Genomic DNA, 20,481 nt, shown 5'->3' on the forward strand with positions numbered 1-20,481 from the left:
AAGGAACAGGAAAAGTGGGGAGGGAAAAAGCTATCACAAAAGCACGGGCAAAACAAGAATTTTTTGTTTTAATATAAAATGGAAAAATTCACATGCACAATAAGAAAAATGCAAATTTTAATAGAAATATAATTACATAAAAGGAAGTAAGTGATCTAGGAAGAACTTACTTGCTATGAAATCATCTATATAATCACAATCAATTTTTCCATGGGCCGTTGCACCAACCTGGACTTATAAGGTGAGAGATCAGGCTACAAGTCTCAATGAGAAAGCAAGTGGTATAAAAGCATTTGTTAGTTTTGAACATACCACAAAAACAATATCCACATCATCACTGACTGCAGCTACATACTTGTTCATTTTAACCAGTTTTTCTGAACTATATGAGAACCCTGATGCAAAAACCAGAAAATCTATCATTGCTAGCAAGTAGTAATTGTCCATTAAAGGGAACAGCTGAAAAACTTGAAGCTTACCTATTTTACGAGAGTTGACAGGCAGGTACTGGGTCACAGGATTCTTGATTACACGCAAAAGCTTCTCACGCTTACCAACAGCAGTTATACTCAGTTTCTGAAGCAGCTGCACTGCAAGATTTAATAAGGTAGTAAACAGTAAGAGCACCTCAAAGCAAACAAAAGATCATGACAATCAGCATTATATTTAAGTGACTGGATCAGATTAGCTTAACTTACACATAATTCCAGCAAATCGTTTATATGTCCTTGGTATACGCACATGTGGTTTAACTTCAAAAAGAACACCCTTATCTGTTTTCACATACACAGCTCGCAACCTCCCAGCCTTATTTACTGGACTATCTAATATTGATAGGAGAGCCTGGCATCATCATCAACAATCATAACATAAGAAACAAAATTAATTTGAAATGAGGTTTTAACATGGCAAAAAAAATTTCCATGTCATCCCTATTCCAAAATGATTTCTTCCTTTCAGAAATAACATATCATTAACTTTAGCCTCTACCTGGTTTGTTTGCGCTTTCTAAAATGCACTTTTTACTGATTTTGATTTTGCTTAAAAACAAATGTAAGAATAAGAAAGTATAACACTTCATAAGAGAGAGAGAGAGAGAGAGAGAGAATTATTTATTTATATTTCAATAAATTGTTTGCTTTTATTGCATGTTTAACAAATTTCGCTTTTTGATTTTTGCTCAGAAAAAGAAAAGCAAGCTAACCAAAAGAAGCCTCAGTTATTAAGGCAACTCACATCATTGACCAACATTTATACTGTGTCTATAACCAAATAAAACCGAGACCAATAATGGTTCTAAACTGGGACTTAAAGAAAAATCATTGGCGGCAAACAATAGCAATGAATCCTAAAATGCACTAACCTGATAAACAATATCAGGCCTATAATCAGCTGGATTTTTGTTATTTTTCCGCAAGAAATTTGCATGATCGTCAGAATTCAAAATCTGGTAACTCTGCACGAAGAGAACTAATTAGATAGAGTAGAAATCTTGGACAAACTGATAAAACAAAATCTACAATCTTAAGAGCCTAAAGCCATAATTCGACTCCAATTAATGCAATTTACAGTCACACAACTAACATCTATATTCATTTATGCAAAACTTTCATCGACCCAAAAGCATCTATAAGAAAAAAGGACCCCAATGAGCATTACACACCTTTCCAACTTTAGCAACTTCCAAAGAGGCCCTCTCAAGCACAAATATAAGCCCAGGCTTTTTTGTTTTTAAATCACTGGGAACAATTGGGATGCCTGCCATTTCATGTGTTTGCCCTTCTAATTCTTCTTCTTCCTTCCCGCTGGTTTCCATAGCCATTTCTTTTTCTTCAACCATAGCTCTTTTCGCTCTTTCTATGGATTGCTCTTCGGCTTCCACTTCATCTTCCTCTTTATCATATCTCTTCTCTCTCTTCTTCCGCTTCTGCCCCTTTATCCCACATGGCCGTAACATTTCTTCACTTCCCAATAAATTAGCCTTCAACTAGAAAACAAAATATAATAAATTCAAAGAAATGGGGGAGACCGAGACTACAAGTTCATGAAAACAAATTTTGTGTTCTTTTCTTTTCTTTCTTTGAGTCTCCATCTTGGTATTAAAATTGCAGCAAAATTCACAAGACCAACAAATTAAAACCTCTGTTACTCGCACACAATCTTATGCAAACATAAAGAGAGAGAGAGAGAGAGAGAGAGAGAGAGAATAACCAGATAAGTATAGAGATAAGTATAGAGGTTGAACCAAATAGTACAATGGGTAGGGTACCCAGGAATTTCAATTTATCTGAACCCAAACCCGTGAAGAATATAACTACCCATGCCTGTCTCAAACCCAAATGAAATATATATTTCATTACCCCAACCCACACCAAATCCGATAACTAGTAACAGCATACTTCCCTAACCGGCCCAAACCCATTATTTTATTCTCCTTTTTGCTGGCAAATAAAGGGGGAAAAAGATAGGAAACCTGAACCTGAAACTATAGAGAAACTTCAATAAAGTGTTGCAAAAGAAAAACTTTTAGAAACAATTAAACATATCACATTAAATATTCACCAAAGTTTATATAATTTAAACAAACAAAATACATAAAACATGATAAAAATATTAATCACAGTATATAAATTGTATCAAACATGTCAAATAACAACATATTAAATCACGAATTATAAAACAACAAGTTCATAAATACAACACTAATCTTTTGAAATATTCATGGAAACGTAATCTTTACAACTCTCAGATGGCCGAGAAACAGAGGCAGCCTCACTGTTACCTAACGTTGACATCTCAAAATACCCTAAATTGCAGAAGCCAATGTTAAGCAATTATTACGGAAAAAAATGTTAAGCAATTATAATTATAAGATTATAACTTAAAGAATAAGAAATGGTACTAAATGTTGACATAAATTATCAGCAGCAGCCAGCAAGTTCTCAACTTGAAGAAATGATTTGAAGGTGATAGCATCAATCAAGAACAAATGAAATAAAATAAAAAATGGCCTAGCAGAAGAAATGGGTAAAAAAAAAAGTTAGGGAAATAAAAAAGAAAAAATAAACATATTTACAAAAGCAGTATAATTCATAGTTAATAATTTTGAGAAAAATAAAAATGGTTTTTGACAATATAGAACAAAACACATCCCATTTCCGAAATCAATAACCATAGCCTTTGAAGAAAAAAATTTCAATTTCAGGTTTATCTATAAGGTGACTCAAACCCCATGAATCTTGTAATGACCAGAATAACTCAAAATCAGACATGTTTAGACAATATTTAGCAGAAGATATGGAAGATGAACTTACCTCAGCTGAAGAGCAGGGAGGAGCTTGAGATAAGAGGGAGGAGTCGAAGGGACGAGCGGCAAGAAGCAAAGATTTCTGAGCTGCGGCGAGCTTGAGGGTCGTGGGATGGACGGGCTTGATGGGTGAGGAATGACTCTACGAGATTGCGGGGCGATGACAGTGAGGGTCGGCGGCCGCACGTTGAAGGGATAAAAAAAAAAAATCTGAGGGTTTAGGTTTAGATTTTTATTGTGAAACGAGTTGTTTTATTTTATTTTTTTTTATTTTTATAATGATTAATATATTTATAGTTTAATTATTTAATTAATTAAAAAGTTATTTTTAAATATTTTTAATTAAATAAAATTAATAATTATAACTTAAATTTATGGTATTCTTCATTAAGCATTTTTTATAATATTAATTTTATTTTAATTTATTGTATATACTCGTAATTTATTTTTATATATATAATTTTAAAAAATTTAAATATTAATTAATTAATAAATTTTATAATATTTATTATTTTGTGTTTTAAGAATATATATTATATAAAAAATTAAAATGACTCTTATAAATTAGTGAAAATTATAAAATGAAGTCATTTATATAATATCAATTTTAGATTGATACTATAAATCTATAATTTATTTATTCTATAATATAATTTTTTTATTTTATTTTTATTTTTTTATATATAAATGTGTGAATGAGTGAATGAATTTTCAAACTAACAAAAAATACCCTTAATCTATATTATTTACGTTATTAAAAAAAAATATCAATTACGTTCATATATTTACAAAGACCAATAAATGATAAAATTATATATATAAATTCTAATTAAATGAAATTTTGTTTATATAAATAATCAATTTACTAGATCGCAATAAGTTTCTCATTCCTATTACTATAATATCTTCTTTGTTCCGGTCCATGAGTAGAAGAGATCTTTCTTCTTCCATTCCATCTGAATCTTTAACCATCAAGAGTTTGATATATTAGATTCTGATATTGTTAAAATTGAAAATCAATTATATAATTGGAACATCCCAAAAAGAGATTATGCAACCCACACAAATTATTCTACAATTAAAAAAGAAGTTTTATCTATTGTTTTATATATTACAAAATTTCAAGATGATTTAGTAAACAAAAAATTTTTATTACGCATTGATTGTTCAGTTGCTGAAGATGTTTTACAAAAATATGTTAGAAATTTGGTTTCGAAATAAGTTTTTGCAAGATGACAAACTCTTTTAGGATGTTTTGATTTTATAATTGAATATATCAAAGGATCTTCTAACTCTTTACTTGATTTTCTTACACATGAATTTTTACAGGGAAAAGCTTAAGATCAAAATTAATGAGCACTCCTATTAAAAAGAAAATTACAGTTGACGATTATATAAAAAATACTTATGTACCATTACAACCTTGCCTTCACCTCCTCCAATTAATTCAAGATTAATTAGACCCACTTCTCCTTCCAATACATCCCTTAAAGAATCCTTTACATTAGTACCTAAAGCCTCCAGCTCTTAAGCCTCTTCCTCCTCCCCACAAACAAAATTTGCCTCTAATTACACTGAAGCATTATTAAAAAGCCTAACCTTTAACCCAACCAAGTTTTATACTAAACCTATTGCAAAACACATTACAATCCTAGAACTCAAAATTTTTAATGGAAACTTTAATAACCCAAATTACCCAGACATCATCCAAAACTTATTTCAACCAAACCATTATTTTATCCAAGAAAACCCTTACAAAAATAGAAAATTTTATGAATTAATACTTGTAGATTCCTGCTCTATCAAACTTGAGCATGTATTTTGATGAGAAGGAACCTCACAAGATCTCTTATAGCAAAGCTAAAATTAATAAGATTTTAACAATTATAGATTGGAAGCAAAGCCATTACACAGGAAAGAAGTTCTCAATTAATTTTAAGCTAGCTTGTTACAATTATTTTGATTACAAGACTGCAAGGTGGAATGCCTTTTTTGTCAGGAACTGGACTCACACTTGGTTCTTTTCCTGGTCAAAGACATGTCCCTCACACTTTCCTCACTGGTTCTTAAATTGGTGGAGTTATTTTGGTCTCATTAGAGAAATTATGACTTTACAAATCTGGGAAGGATTTGATCTTTATAAAAGAGAAATGAAGAATTTAAAGTTAAATCCAATGCTTTCTTATTCTTTTACATTTGGAGTTCCTTGGATTTTCTCTTGGGCCTTTGATGTCGCACAAGATCAAGAGAATTCATATGCAATATTACAAAGAACTTTTAGAGTTAAATGGTGGTCAAAGTTTAAACTCCAGTTAGCTTGTCAAAAGGAGATTACAAAATGGTTACAACATCATGGAGTTAAAGCTCAATTAGCTTCTACCCCAACAAAGCTAATTTTTTGACAAACAAAAGCAAACTTCAAGCTCTTTTACCAGGTGTCAAGTCTCTAGAAGATTTTAAAAAACTCTTAAAAATGGCTTATGATCAAGTTTCAAAGTCTTCAGAGAAGAGTAGTGACATCGATGACGAATCAAACTTTGAAGTAAGAGAAAGAAATGTTATAGAAACAGCCAGGCAGATCGAAGCTCCTGAGGAATTTACACCTCAAAATGAGGATGACTATTATGGCTATGATTTTTCTCAAGCAAATTATCGTCATAAATGATGTCAAGAAGCATTATTTGGAATCTTTACAGCTTCATCTATTTGTACTATTAAAGCGTGCAAAATTATTGTGTCATTTTCTTCTATAAAAGTCATATGTAATAATTGAGTCTATATTATTGAAGTTACGATGCAGACTTCAGAGTTTGTTAAGTCCGAGAGTCCTAGTCTGTAAATAGTGTTTTATTTTATATGTTCTGTATGAGAAAGAATCGAGCTGATCTCTGTGTCCAAAAAGCTTTCTCTGCCTTATAAGTTTCTTATAATTTTGTTTTTAATAAAGTTCATATTATAAAAATTTCTTTGTTAAAACAAATCAATTTCAAATTATATTTTCAAGCAAAACATCTTCATTATACTATCTCTGAACTAGTTGCAAAGATCCCTTCCTCTTGTTTATTGATAATATATCACTATTAATTACTATGTTTTTATGTATTTTTTTATTTATTATTTATTAATTTGAAATTATTGCAATAAAAATATCTGAGAGGATAAAAGAGAAAGAGAAAGAGAGAAAGAAAAGACATAAAAATAATAAAAGAAAAGAAAAAGTGAGAGACAGACTGAAGAGAGTGACATGATATTAGGTTATTTTCATTTTTCTCATGATAATGTCAAGTGGACATGATATTGCCATTCTATTAGTATAGAATTTTAATACTATGCTAATTAGATCATATTTACGATCATAACAATAAAACAATATAATATAACAAAATTGTTCGGATGAGATGGAAAATTTTCATGGCAACATTAAGTCCACAGGATATTGGCATTCTATTAGTACCGATATTTAATACCATACAAATTAGATCATATTTACGATTGTAACAATATAACAAAGTTAAACAAAAAAATAATATAATAAATTCAAATATTTATGCATGATAATTATAGTAATATAAATAGTAGTATTAAAATAAAAAATAAAATATTTTAATAAGAGTAAATTATTGTTTAGTTTCTATATTTTAATGAAATTAATTATTTGATCTCTATATTATGAGAAATATACTATTTAGTCCTCTTATTTAGATTTCATAAACTGTTTAGTTCCTCCATTAATTTTTCTATTGGTTAATACTAGTTAAACTATTATTTAATTCCTCTATTTTAGTAAAAATAATTAGTTAATCCCTATATTTTGAAAAAATACATTAGTTAGTCATTGTAATTTGACTCTATTAATTATTTAGTTCTATAATTATTTTTTATACCTAAACTATCTAATAATCTCCTACTTATTTCTCTCTTATCCTCCCTTATTTTTCTCTCTACATGTTTCTTCTCTTCTACTCATACCTTCTCCTGTAACACCCTGAATTTTTAAATAATTATTTTATATGTAAATTATAATATTTTACTTTGTTAAATATTATGGAAATTAAATTTGAATTTTCTAGATTTTTAAAATTGGGTTTGATTTTCTTAAGACAATAAATTTCATCTATTTTTAAAAATTAATTTAAAAGTCACATGGCAAATTTAAAAATATATTTGGACTCCACAATTTTTTTTGAATTTTCTATAATTTTTATGGAATTTTTAGGCCTCATTTTGGGACCTAGGGCAGAGTAAAAAAATTCAATTTCGGGTACCTTGAACCGAATCGGCTGAATTAAATAGAACTGGATCGGGCCAGTTGAATCGAACCGGCCCATTTTCCCTTTTTCTTCCTCCCTCCTGTGTCGCACTAGGCACCTCCCCTTCCCTCTTCATTTTCTCTCTCCTCTCTCCTCCCCACCACCGACCACTACCTCCCCCTCCTCCCCAGCTCACCGGAACACCACCAGCAACCATCCCCACCGCTGGCTGCAGCCCTAGGAAGCCGAAAAATCGAGTTGAAGTCCCTCCTATGAGCAGCACGACTCTTCAACTTGTAAGGTCGATTAAGGTCGATCTGGTCACCAATCGGATTGGGTCCAGTCCCAATCAACCTCTACACTTTGAGAGCTTTCCAAAGACACTAAGAACATAAATTTTTGTCAAGCTATTTGTCCAATTCAAGCCTGGAAATTTTTAGCCTATTTCCACTTTTGGGCTAGATTTCTCCTAGACTAGGAACCCCACGGAGATTCTGAGATCACCGGCGTGCTCTACTTGGCAAGAGCTTTGCGGTGATATAAATTTCAAAATTTTCTGACATAAAAAATTCGATGGGTCCCATGAACTTCGTAGTATTTTCTTCGAGCCTTTAATAAGTCTTATGAGGGTGAGCTGAGCTCCCCAAATGGATATATTTTGTGATTACAGGTTGAGTGAGTCAAGAACTCCTAGTTGGATAATCCAGGTTAAGGTCAGACTCTGTCCGTTTAGTTTCTTGAATTGAGACTTAGAATATGGGCTTCATGGTTGGGCTAAAATAGTTAGGCTTACTATGGGCTTTGGGGGCCTTATACTGACCCAAGTCCTAATGCTGGTCCAACCCATAATTTAGGTCGTGACAAAGTTGGTATCAGAGCTTAGGCTTTAGATTCATGGGAAAGTGTGTAACTAGAGTTGTCATATGCGGAGTATAGGATTCTATTTCGTCTTTTTTTATAATTCCTTGTTTTTAGATTTTGCATTATTCCTTGGAGAGTGTAAGAGTGCTTTAGTTTAGTGGTTCAATTTTTGTGGAGTACATGGTGATGTGAGTTAAAGTTAGCAAATGCGTTAAAGTTTGCCTTAGGAATATGTACTCCAAAAAAATGTTGCGTTTCTATCATAGTGGGGCTAAATGATGTGCCGATCTAATGCAAGGAATGAGTACATAAAGGCGAGTTATGGTAGTATAGTTGCCTTAAATAGGGGTGAGGCTATCACTACTGGCAGTCATCAGTGGATAGCCCCGTCACATTAAGTTTATGCTATTGGTGAGTTTAAGAGAGACAAGAGATTAGGAAACCTAGTCTGTTGAAATGCACCGTTGTAACTATGCAATGTTCTCAATGTTTGTGTTATAAGCTGCAGATTACAGTATTGACATAGGATTATTGTATAGAACTACGTGCATCCCTAATGTGTTTCCTAAGGGTGTTTGCAGACAGCCTCTATTTTGATACAGTTATGCCAGAACAGAGTTCTAATTTGTCACGACCCAACCTATGGGCCGGACCGGCACTAGGACCTGGGCCAGCCTAAAGCCCCCGAGGCCCGTAGTAAGCCTTAACTATTCATTAACCCAACTCTAAGGCCCATTTGGGCCCAATATCAAGAAAACAAACGGACAGAGTCCGGCCATAAAATGGACTTTCCAACGGGGAGTTTTCGACTCACCGACTGTAAACACAATAAACAATCCATTGGGGAGCTCGGCTCACCCTCCACATACTCATCAACATAATAATAAATGGGAGCTCGGCTCCTCATCCAATCCATCAAGCAGACTTAAAATATTAAGTTTACAGTCCAACATGAATATAATATTACGGACCAATTTCAAATAATTCTTGCTAACACATGCGGAAATTCTAGGAGTAATTAAAATTATACAATATTGATAAACAACTGCGAGGTAAAAAGCGAGTTAACCCGAACAAAATATCCTCCTGTGGCTGTAAAAATTTTTGAGCAGAGGAGTAGCGTTCGACTCGAGAGAGTAAAATATCAATTTTAACCATAATCTCTATAACTATCTAGGACTAATGCACCTGTAGAGTGAAATGCAACATCAACAACATTTTCACATCATAACATCAAAAGGTAATTTGGAGCACTCACACACCTGTAGTATCAATCATAACATATGGGGTGATCCCTATCTGACTCTCTTAAATCCAACTGGTGCGTGAATTACTCAAGCTCGGACTTCCACTTAATAACCAAATCGAGGTCCCAGTGAATTACTCAAGCCGTGACTACCCCTCGAAGGATCGGGTCCCAGAATTACTCAAGCGTGATCGCCTGGCCCTATCCATAGTCCACACCACATCACACGCACGCCAACGCACGCACACTGCTCCAAATTACCACAACAACATTCATGGCACATTAACAGTTATGAATGCAACATAATTCGTGCCTAGAGTTTAACTACATAAATATATGCATATAAGTGATGCATGAGCATGCTGAACATATAATAATATCGAAATTACAATTAAAATTAATATTTTACTCACAGACTTGACGACAAATTACTGTGGCGGCTGGGCGGAGGAAGAAGGTTGTCCCGGCTCACCTGACAATTATATTACAATTATTTAATACAATCTCACTCAATACAAACAAAGAAAAAGACCAATTACGTCCTAAGTCGTGCCGAAAATCCGGCAGAGTCTCCCCTATACCTAGGACCTACCCAACCTGCAAAAGGGCTTAAAACACACTTCTATACTCACAATCCATATATCCACAACTCAATCACATCACATAGCCCCTCCTGGGCCCATCAAATCAATCATCCATCACAATATGTAAAATTTCAATTTAGTCCTTATAATTGACCATTTTTGCAAAAACTACCCAAATAAGCTCTAAAAATTCTAAAACTTTGCCCCGCGGTCCTTAGCAATATTACTAAGCTATTGCAAAAAGAATCATAATTTTCTAAGCTACCACGAATATTTTACGGATTTTTAATCCTATTTAAGCACTAGAAAATTACGTAAAAACAAGGTTCGGGTTTACCTTTGCCGATTCCGACTTCGGGAACGCGCTTGGGACGTCTGACAATGGGGGCTAGCCAAAACCTCGGTCCAATTCGAAGACTTTTCGTGCAGTGCATGGGCGAATTTCCACAGATCAGCTGTCGAATTTCCGCGAATTGAGGATACCTACACGAAGCCCAATAATAATATATAAAATCAGGGGTGTTACATAATTCTACAAAGGAGTTTGGAACTCCTAAATAGGGGTTTAAAACCCTTCAGCTAGAATGTTAAAAGATTATGGTTGGATGGTAACCAGAGTTAATGACTCGGTCACTCTCACATGAGCTAGAGTTATATGAGGAGTTGCTTTAAGATTAGAGGTTTCAGTATAGTCACAAAGTAAAGGTAACATTCACAGAGTGGGACCATTTGGTCTCAGGTATGGGATCTTAGTTTTGTCATTACAGTGTACTTTTACCTAGAGTTTGATAAAGATAGTACTCTTTGTGTGACAGTGAAATGTAGAGTGTGGTTCTAATTCCTAAAGTAGATTGAAGGTTACGAATACTGTTATAGCCTATGAAAAGATGTTTTAGAAAAGTCTATAGTATAATAAGAAAGCTGATAGCCTTATGTAGTTGTGGTAATGTAGTAGATATGGTACCTCTTTTACCATCAGTTGTGCTGCAGAGTATGGTAATATCCTTCAAGAGAGATAGCAGATTACTACCAATGTTGGTGACCTACAGAATGGCATCCTATGTGGGATTATAGTATGTGATAGAGAGTTGTTGGCTCTAGTGTCCTAGAGGGGTACAAGTTTCACTGTAGGAAACATAAATCATCAAATCATGATGGACATAAAGTCTTTGAATTTAATGATGGGTTTAGGTACCCAGTATCTTAAGTTTTGGCTAATTAAGTGGAAATGGGAAAATAGTATCTTTATAGATCTCCTCCTCGAGGTAGAAGAGCGTAGCCTGTAGTCTAATAGACAAGAACAAAGATTGCGTAGTAAAAAGATACATTTCCGATATTACAATCAGGTCAAGAAAGAGAATAGAGTTAAAAAGTAAAATGGTCAAAGTTCAAATTTGGGTAAGATAAAAAGGAGTTAGCTCAAAAACAAACTGAAAGGTTCAAATTATAATAAGATTAGGAAGAGTAGAGTCAAGATACAGAGAAGGCAAAATGCAGTTCTAGGAAAGTTAAACAAGGTAAATAAAAAAGTAAGGATAGAGAGCTTAGAAAAGGACAACATTAGGGAAAACCTTTGTCAAGGTATGGAACTCAGAAGTGCATAACTCCTAGCAGGTTATAATTGATGCAATGTTAGGAGCTTGAACCTAGAGCTCAGAGTTGTAGGATTTGGATTAGACTTCATCTTTTTGTCCTAAAGTAGAATAAGGGGCAATGGGATAAAAACCCTTTAGATTATTGACAATATGAGGAAAGTTAAGTAAAGTATGCAACCAATGCAAGTAGTAGTTATAGGGTGTGCCATGGTAGCTTGAACTATCCTATTAGGCAGAGAAGTAAAGTCAGTAGGTAGTAAATTGAATAAAAGTCAACCTAATGGATTCAATTATGCCTGATGAGAAAAGAATAAGGGATAATGACACATAGGCTTTTGGTGGACTATTGAGATAATGAGAAGGTTGTTAAAGATTTGTTATGAATGTTAGGGGAATGTCTTTAGTGTGATCAACAGGGTCACTTTTCAATAAAGCAATAATGACAGAACAACAGTAGGGTTAGAAAGGGAAGTGACGGGTATAGGTGGTTGTAAGTCATTAGGAAGTTCAATGATCAAAATAATGATTATAGGTAAGGGTGGAGTTTGTATTGGAAGGATCTAGTAGTGAGAGATATATTTCAGAATATAGTAAAAGTTAGGGGTCCAATATGAATGATGATAGGTATAAAATATAGATCGAGTATAAGCAAAGTTAATAAATTATAAAATGTTTTTTTAGGTAGGAGGGTGGTACAATAGAGGGCTGGTGCAACTGATACCTTATGGGTAGAGCACAATTTTTGCAATGAGATGATAAAATTTGAAGAAAAAGACCAAGAGACATGGGTTAAACATTATTATATGAAATCATATGTAGTTCACTGTAGGAGGATATTTCTCCTTCTCTTCAAGTTTAGTAAGTGCTTTTGGCTTTAGAGGGTTGTGTAAGGAACAGAGGCTGGGTCGAGGTGACCCAGTTATTTGAGAGTTTGGTAAGCACCAGTTCATACACAATCTCTTGATATAAGAATGACGGTAAGTGCATACCTAATGTTAAGGATGGATGGACGATTAGGGTAATTATCGGAGTTAGATGAAATTAGTTACCAGGGCTTGTAGCCCTTTTGAACTATAAGCTGGAGGGAGTGCTATCTATGGATGAGATTCAATGGATGAAACTTTCACTGATGGATAAATTTAAGGCTAAAATTTGAAAAGTTGTGGGCAATAAATGTGGCTATATCAAGGAGAGTGAACACGTGAAATATCTTGTATAGGATTGTAGTACAACACATATTTCCCACTGCCATGTTAGTTTTGATGGAACTTATAGGTTAAGGAGCCCCTAACTAACAATAATGAGTAATTTTCTACAAAGGATAGTAGGGAATAATAATGTTCAAATGGTCAAGTAGGGGAAGGAGGAACAATTGGAACTTTTCATGGTGAATTGCATGTGTTGTAGAGCACAAGTAATAGGTCAACACTACAGTGTTATATAACATGAATGATGTATTTGTAGGAACAAATCGTAGTGCTAAATTTTTAAAAGTAGTGAAGCTAGTAATCATGTTAGACTAAGATATAAATAAAGGCTCAAATTTGATAATGGGACGGACATCTTCAAAGGAAGAGGCACAAAGGTGAAAAAGGAGAACTTATGGAAAATGATAGGTTAAGAGAGTAGTGGAGCCTTAATCTAAGTGCCAATGTGTTGAAAAGTATGTCAAATAGTAAGGAGATTTCAGGTTGAAGTTAAAAAAAAGAAAACTCATTCTAAAGGAATAGAAAATGATAAAGTCATGCTAACTAAGTTATTCTGGAATACATAGACTTTTGTTAGGTTAGAGAAAAGACCCAGTCCACTCCAATATTGATAGATTGCATATGGATGTTCGGCATTTGGATGGAGTTCTATGCAGCTGATTACATAAGACAGGCAGGAGTTGGTACATTGACCTCTTTGTAAAAAGTAGACTAGAAGCTCATAATATGACAGAACTAAGAAGTACAGGTGCTTTTATCATGGAGAAAAGTCTTGCTAATGCTTCAATGGCCAAATAGGATCAACAATGACTTTCGATAAGGTGCATGTAATGGTAGTTATTTCAGAAGGGCACTTTATGAGGCATTATATAGTAGGAAGTGTAGATCCCCTCTATGTTAGATAAAAGTTGGAGATGTGAGAGTATATGATTTAGATTTGGTGCAGTATACTTCAGATATGGTTCCTTTGATTGGGGAACGTTTAAAGACAGTTTTCAGTAGGCAAAAGAGTTATGCAGATCTAAGGTGGAAAGATGTAGAATTTGCAATGGGTGACTATGTGTTCCTAAAGGTCTCCCTTATGAAGGGAGTCATGAGGTTTCGAAAGAAAGGCAAACTGGCACCCCAATACATAGGGCCTTTTGAGATCACAGACAGAGTAGGAGCAGTTGCCTACTGGCTAGAGTTACCACCGAGCCTTTCTCATGTCCACTCAATGTTCCACATCTCCATGCTTAGAAAGTACATTCCTGATCCTTCTCATGTGCTGTAGCCAGATACGGTGGAGTTGGATGAGGACTTGATGTTCGAGGAGCAACATATTGCCATAGTGGATTATCAGATAAGACAACTTCGATCAAAGCAGATCCCTATGGTTAAGGTTCTGTGAAGGAGTCAGTTAGTGGAAGAATGTGAAAGAACGGAAGCGTGAAAAACACAAGTTTATACCATTGAATTCAAAAAATTTTCACCTAGGGTCACATGCATCATGCAAGATTTATTTTTATCTATTTGATTTCAATGATAAACAACATATTAAAACTCTTTTAATATGTTTTTAGATCTGTATTTGCCATTTAAGATTTTAAAATTAATCAGATTAATTTTAGAACTCTAGATTAAATCAAGAACAAACACACTAACCTCTTGATGCACTGCAGTGTGTTTGCGCCTTTGAGATTCGTCTTCAGGACACCAAATGTTATCCCTCTAGCTTGTCCACACCAAGAACACCTATGGCAGCCCTTGAATAGCTTCTAAAGCTTTTTCTATGAATTAGAAAATCAAGTTCTGCCTTTTAAGAGATTAAAGATGTAAACAGGACACTAGAAACAATTTCTAGCATTTTTAATTCAAGAGATTGATGGCTAATCCGAATTTGGTCATTTTTCAAGTTACCTTACAAGCAGAATTTTGGTAAGCTTCGTTCATGAAAGTTGGCACATTTTGTGCCTAGTTTCACCTCCAATTGGTCTCATACCAATTGGAGCCGCACACTTAAGGTTTTAAGCCCAAAACACAAATTGCCATATTGTATTTTGTTCATACCCATCAAAGGTCACCTTTAACACTTACCAAACTTCACATTCATGCCCATTCTGGTTTGTACCATAACCTAAACATATTTTACCACATATTGTTGATCATTTTGGCAGCTTACAATCACATTCAACATACACCAATAAGTGCAGAATTTGTCAAACTCAATTACAACAATTTAATCACCTATTCATGCTCATTTACATGTCCAACCTTACACCACCATACATATACCCAAGCTGCCTTAACAACTACTGCAATTCAACATTAATATTCCATAAACCAAACATGAAATAACATCCTTATGGTTCACCAAACCAGGCTGCCGATTCATGCATTTACATTCTATTAATTTCCAAGCTTCAAATTTCAAATACACATTCACATATACTAAGTATATATCACCCAAATAATTTCCTACACACATAAACATTTAATCAATCCTTTAATCTACCATTTACAAGCAAAATAAACTGTCCTCAAAGAATTTCCATGGCTGCCAAAAATAAACATCTCCCCTAGAACATCAAACTCCAAAATTCTTTCCACAATTCAAGTACCCATAACCTCCTTACTAACTTTAATGAAGCACTAACCAAAAACACAAACTTACCACTTTGGAAACTCTTCAAAATCTCTCCAAAACTTGGTCTTCTTGCTGCCAATCTACTGCCTAAGGTGTATGGACAACTTTTAGTGAAGAAAGGTGCCAAGAACGAAGCTTAAATCAAGCTTGCATGAAGCTTTCAAGTGGACGACTATGGTGGATCTTCTTTTCACCATTTTCGGCTGAATTTGGGAGCTTGAAGATGAAGTTCAATCTGCTGTCTAAAGGGTGAGTTAGTGGTCCACTTAAATGAGTTAGTGGAGCACTATGCCAAAATTAATTATTAGTTTAATCTTAACTTTCATTTTCCCACATTTAACTCTCCATTTTTACTATTTACATTAGGTACCACTAATTTAATTTTTCATTATATTTTCCAAGTGTAATATCATGTATTTTTAATGGACATTTAGGTCAAAAGACAACTCAGGATGTCAAATGACCACAATGCCCCTGTTCGGGTTGCATTCCCGATTTTTCGGTAACACCGGGTTTTGTCCGTTTTTCGATTTCTCACTTTTCTTTGTACTAATTAATTAATTTTTATTTGATATTTCTAATGGTATTTATACTTTAATAGGTATTTATTTAAGTCCTAAAAATATTTTTCAGGGTTCCCCGAGGTTCAGGGCTAGTCAACGGTCCACGCCGTGACTTCCTGCAAGATCACCATCGCTAGGGTTCTCAGCTCGTTTAACTTGGTTACATTTCATTGCTATTATTTTTCCTTTATTTTTCTTGTCTTTCCTTTTCTTGTATTTCATTATTCTATGTCTCCTCATCCATATCTAAGTATAGTTCTAGGCATCCTAGCTGTCCAGACAATACTGGTCATTGAAACAGTAGAACGCACTACCGAACATAGGGGTGTTACAATTCTGACCTCTATTTTAGAAACCTGGTGGTGGTGGCCTATATCCCTGCTATTTATTTATTGGATGATTTTGCAGATTTTGTGAATTGGACCATGAAAATGGGGGTGGTTCCTTCATCCAGGGTTATAAGTATTTAAATAAGGGTTATTGACCTGTCTCTAGTTGAAGTTCCCTCTATTGTTCACATAGTTCAGCTGCTCTATTGAAGGCTCATTGTAATGACTACATTCTAAAGTTGCATGACCTCCCCCACAGCTTTTGCAGTATTGATTGCTTGATCCCACTACGTTGGCCTACATCCTATCAAGTCTTTTGTGAGCTGGTCAAACTAGGCATTAATCATGCTGAGGGCATCCAATTCTAGGATCCCTGCTATCTTTCTTACATCTCCCCTCTCGTTTAACCACTCGAAGTTATGGTATGCAACCTTTCCAGTAATTCTAAAGCTTTAGTCATTGTTTTCTCCATGAGGTCCCCTCCTACTGCTGAGTCGACTGAACTCCTTGTGGATGGTAGCGATCCATTATAGAAATTTTGAACAATGAGCCAATCTTCTAGGCCATGGTGTGGACATTCCCTTTGAAGGTCTTTGTATCTCTCCCATGCATCATTGAGTGACTCTCCTTCCTTTTATCTGAAAGTGTTCAGTTCTAGCCTCAATTTTACAGTATTCGCAGGTGGGAAATACCTTGCTACGAAGGCTTGTGAAAGATCCTCCCAAGTGGTGAATGTTCCAGCTGATTGAGAAAGTAGCCACTTTCTTGCCTTATCTTGAAGTGAGAATGGGAATGCTCAGAGTCTAATAGCTTGATCAGTGACCCCATTCATTTTCAAAGTGTCACACAAAGTGAGAAAGCACTGTAGGTGATAATGTGGATCTTCCATGGGTAAGCCTCCAAATTTAGTTTGCTGAATCATTTAAAGCAATGCTAGTTTGAGTTCAAAATTGTTGGCCTCAACTGTAGGCCTAGTAACACCAGATTGGAATCCTTGGATAGTCAGAACTCCATAGTGCCTCAAGGGTCTTGATCTATTGTTGTTGTTAGCCATGACTAGAGTTTCAAGAATTTCAGGTTCTGGTGCTGGCTCTTGGTTTCTCTTTTCTCTCCTGATGGTTCTTAAAGTTTTGTCTATTTTAGGATCCAATTCAAGCAATTCTTCTTTAGGTTTAGTTGTTCTGGTCATAAATTGAATTTAACAACTTGAAAAAGAAACAAAAGATAAAATCAAATTAACTAATTTAAAATAATGAAAATAAATGTTTAAATCAGCCAAATTGCCTATCGCTTAATATTACTAAATTTCCTAACAACGATTGCCAAAAACATATTTCTTTGGTTATACAACCCCACAAGTGCACGAATCGCTAATAAGTAATAAAGTGATAAGTATAGTATCATTTTCATGAGGAATTTATAAGCATAAGTACTAAGCTAGATATCAATTTTGATTGTTTAAACTATCCAAAGTTATGAGGGAATGAAATTTAAACTAGTGCTGAATAACTATTAGAAACAAAGGAAAATAAATCCGAGAACTTAAAGAGAATTCTTCTTGGGTAGACAATTCCAGAATTAAGATTTCACACCTTAACCTTGTTATGATTTTAACTTTGTTTTATCAATGGAATGAGTGTTGTTACTTTGATGGAAATTAATCCTAAAGTATCCTAGATCCTCTCTCAAGGTATCTAAGGTGTATTTTAATTAATCTGATCAGTCCTAATTAGAATCCCTTAAGGTCTGTTATTAATTATGGAGATTCACAAAGGTCATCGGCCTATCTCTAGATCAGATTTCATAGGTTCAAAATCTTGATTTTCTGATATTAATCTTCTCCTTTTAGTTCCTTAATTAATATATTAGATCATAGCTAAGTAGGTACCAACACATAGCATGCATTAAGAACATAAGAAATTGAATCAAAGCTCAAAACTCAATTCCATAAAACTCAATATATATCCATAATAAAAATTAAGAATGCTACTCTCCTAATTCCAGAATTAAAGGAACTACTCACTCATGGTGAGTTTAACAAACATAATGTAATGAAAATAAGAGAGCACAAAACTAATATGAAGAATTAGAACAAAAGAACCGAGAGAAAGATTCTACAGCTTTGAACTTGTGGAACTTTGGCTAAAAAATCTCTTCCTTGGTGCGGATGTAATCCTCCTTCAAGACAGCTTGGGAACTAGGGTTTTCTGGAAGTCTTCTCTTAAAGGTTTTCCCTTTTCTCTTTTTTCCTCTCTTCCTTTTCAAAAGAAAATTAATCCCCTCCCCTCCTCTCTTATGCTCTTTACTTGCTCTTATTTATATTAGGTGTCCTAGGGTTAAGTTTTAAAATCCTAAGGGCAGTAGAAGTCTGAATGGCATGCCAAAATAAGAGCTAGAATCGAATTAGGAAGCTAGCTACTGCATAGTATATGGCCTGTGTGTCACTACACGGCCTGGGGTATGTAAGTTTCTGGAGTGACTTCGGCTTTTTTTCAAATGGGAGGCAAAAGGTTACATGGGGTATGTGACTTTACACGGGTTAAAGTACATGATCCGTGTACTATCTCCTTCCCTTTAGTTCTTCAAGCTTCTTTAATCAGAAGGTTGCACGGGTCCTTGGATGGTACACGGGGTGATTTACATGACCCGTGTACCGAAGCTTTCTTATGATTTCTTCAATTCTCCCCTGGCAGAAGGTTACACAGGGTCATGGTTGTGTTTACACGACTCGTGTAAATTATATCAGTAACTTTCCTTGCTTTCAAGTCCTTCCAAGCTTTTCTTCTTCACTCTTATGCCTTGGATTTCTTTTAGAACACCTGAAAATGTGTAGAAAATATGAAATTTAGTGAAGATTAGCTAAATTATCAAAAACTAATGAAACTAACAAATATGTATACAATTATCTACCTAAATGCCATGCAATATAGTACAATTGTGCCCAAAAACATCTATATAATACAAGTGTATCATCTCAATGCATAAAGCTTCTCAATACATGCATTCACCGTCTAAGAAATATTGGGTAGCTGTCAAAAGGATTCTTCATTATCTTCAGGCTATAAAAACTCATGGTTTGCTTATCTGTCCTTCTAGTAACTTCGAACTCCATGCCTATTCAGATGCTGATTTGGCATCCAATATTGATGACAGAAAGTCTACCAATGGGTATGTGATAAATATGGGCACCATCTTAGTCTTGTGGCTATCTAAAAAGCAAAATACCACAGCAAAGTCCCCTATAGAGTCTGAATGTCATGCCATTAGCACAACCACTACTGAAGTCACTTGGATTCAATCATTAATAAAAGATGTCGGCATATTACATACACAAAACTATAACACTATATTGTGATAATATTGGCACAACATATCTCACTACTAACCCCTTTTTCACTGTTTCATGAAACACATTGAAGTAGACTATCACTGTGTTCAAGATCAAGTCACACAAGGCCAACTACTAATCCACAAAGGATCAGCTTGTCGACATTCTAACCAAACCTCTGCCTCATCCACGTCATGAGATTCTATGAGCTAAATTAACAATTATACCCATCCCTGGTTAGAATTGCAAGAGGGTGATAAGGTTTATCATTGTATAATAGTTTTTGTATTTGTATATCTGATTATGTAATAAACGTTAGCTGTTGTATCTTATAAATATCCTTATGAGTTTAAGTATATCTCAAACACTGTCAACTATATGCACATAAATCTATCTTTAGTAATACAAAAACTATCTTTAGATCCATGTCATCACAAAACTCATCAAAATAATTACAATAAGAATAGCCACACTCACGAGTAATTATATGGTAAAACCATGATTTTATGCAGACAGTTTACATGGAATAACAAACCAATTAGATATTGACAAATATTTAAAACGGTTGAGTAATTATTTTTTTT

At 34.3% G+C, this 20,481-nt stretch overlaps 2 protein-coding genes across 2 annotated transcripts in view; one reads left to right on the plus strand and one right to left on the minus strand.

Moving 5' to 3' along the window:
- The window catches only part of LOC131179678 (uncharacterized), a 33,804-nt gene that overhangs the window by 3,322 nt on the left and 10,001 nt on the right, over positions 1 to 20,481 (minus strand). Inside the window, exons 2-7 of the mRNA XM_058146443.1 lie at positions 1,664 to 1,987; positions 1,364 to 1,456; positions 699 to 843; positions 480 to 590; positions 313 to 395; positions 171 to 228 (exon numbers count right to left, since the gene is read on the minus strand). Of these exons, the coding sequence (XP_058002426.1) occupies positions 171 to 228; positions 313 to 395; positions 480 to 590; positions 699 to 843; positions 1,364 to 1,456; positions 1,664 to 1,957 (784 nt within the window). The 5' untranslated portion in view covers positions 1,958 to 1,987. The remainder of the gene's footprint in view (positions 1 to 170; positions 229 to 312; positions 396 to 479; positions 591 to 698; positions 844 to 1,363; positions 1,457 to 1,663; positions 1,988 to 20,481) is intronic.
- On the plus strand, positions 14,010 to 14,441 carry LOC110667170 (uncharacterized). The gene is made up of 2 exons (XM_021827931.2): positions 14,010 to 14,210; positions 14,325 to 14,441. Exons 1-2 carry the CDS (start codon positions 14,010 to 14,012, stop codon positions 14,439 to 14,441), a joined length of 318 nt encoding a protein of 105 aa, XP_021683623.2.

This window comes from Hevea brasiliensis, chromosome 1 (assembly GCF_030052815.1).
Source record: "Hevea brasiliensis isolate MT/VB/25A 57/8 chromosome 1, ASM3005281v1, whole genome shotgun sequence".
NCBI classification, from domain to species: Eukaryota; Viridiplantae; Streptophyta; class Magnoliopsida; order Malpighiales; family Euphorbiaceae; genus Hevea; species Hevea brasiliensis.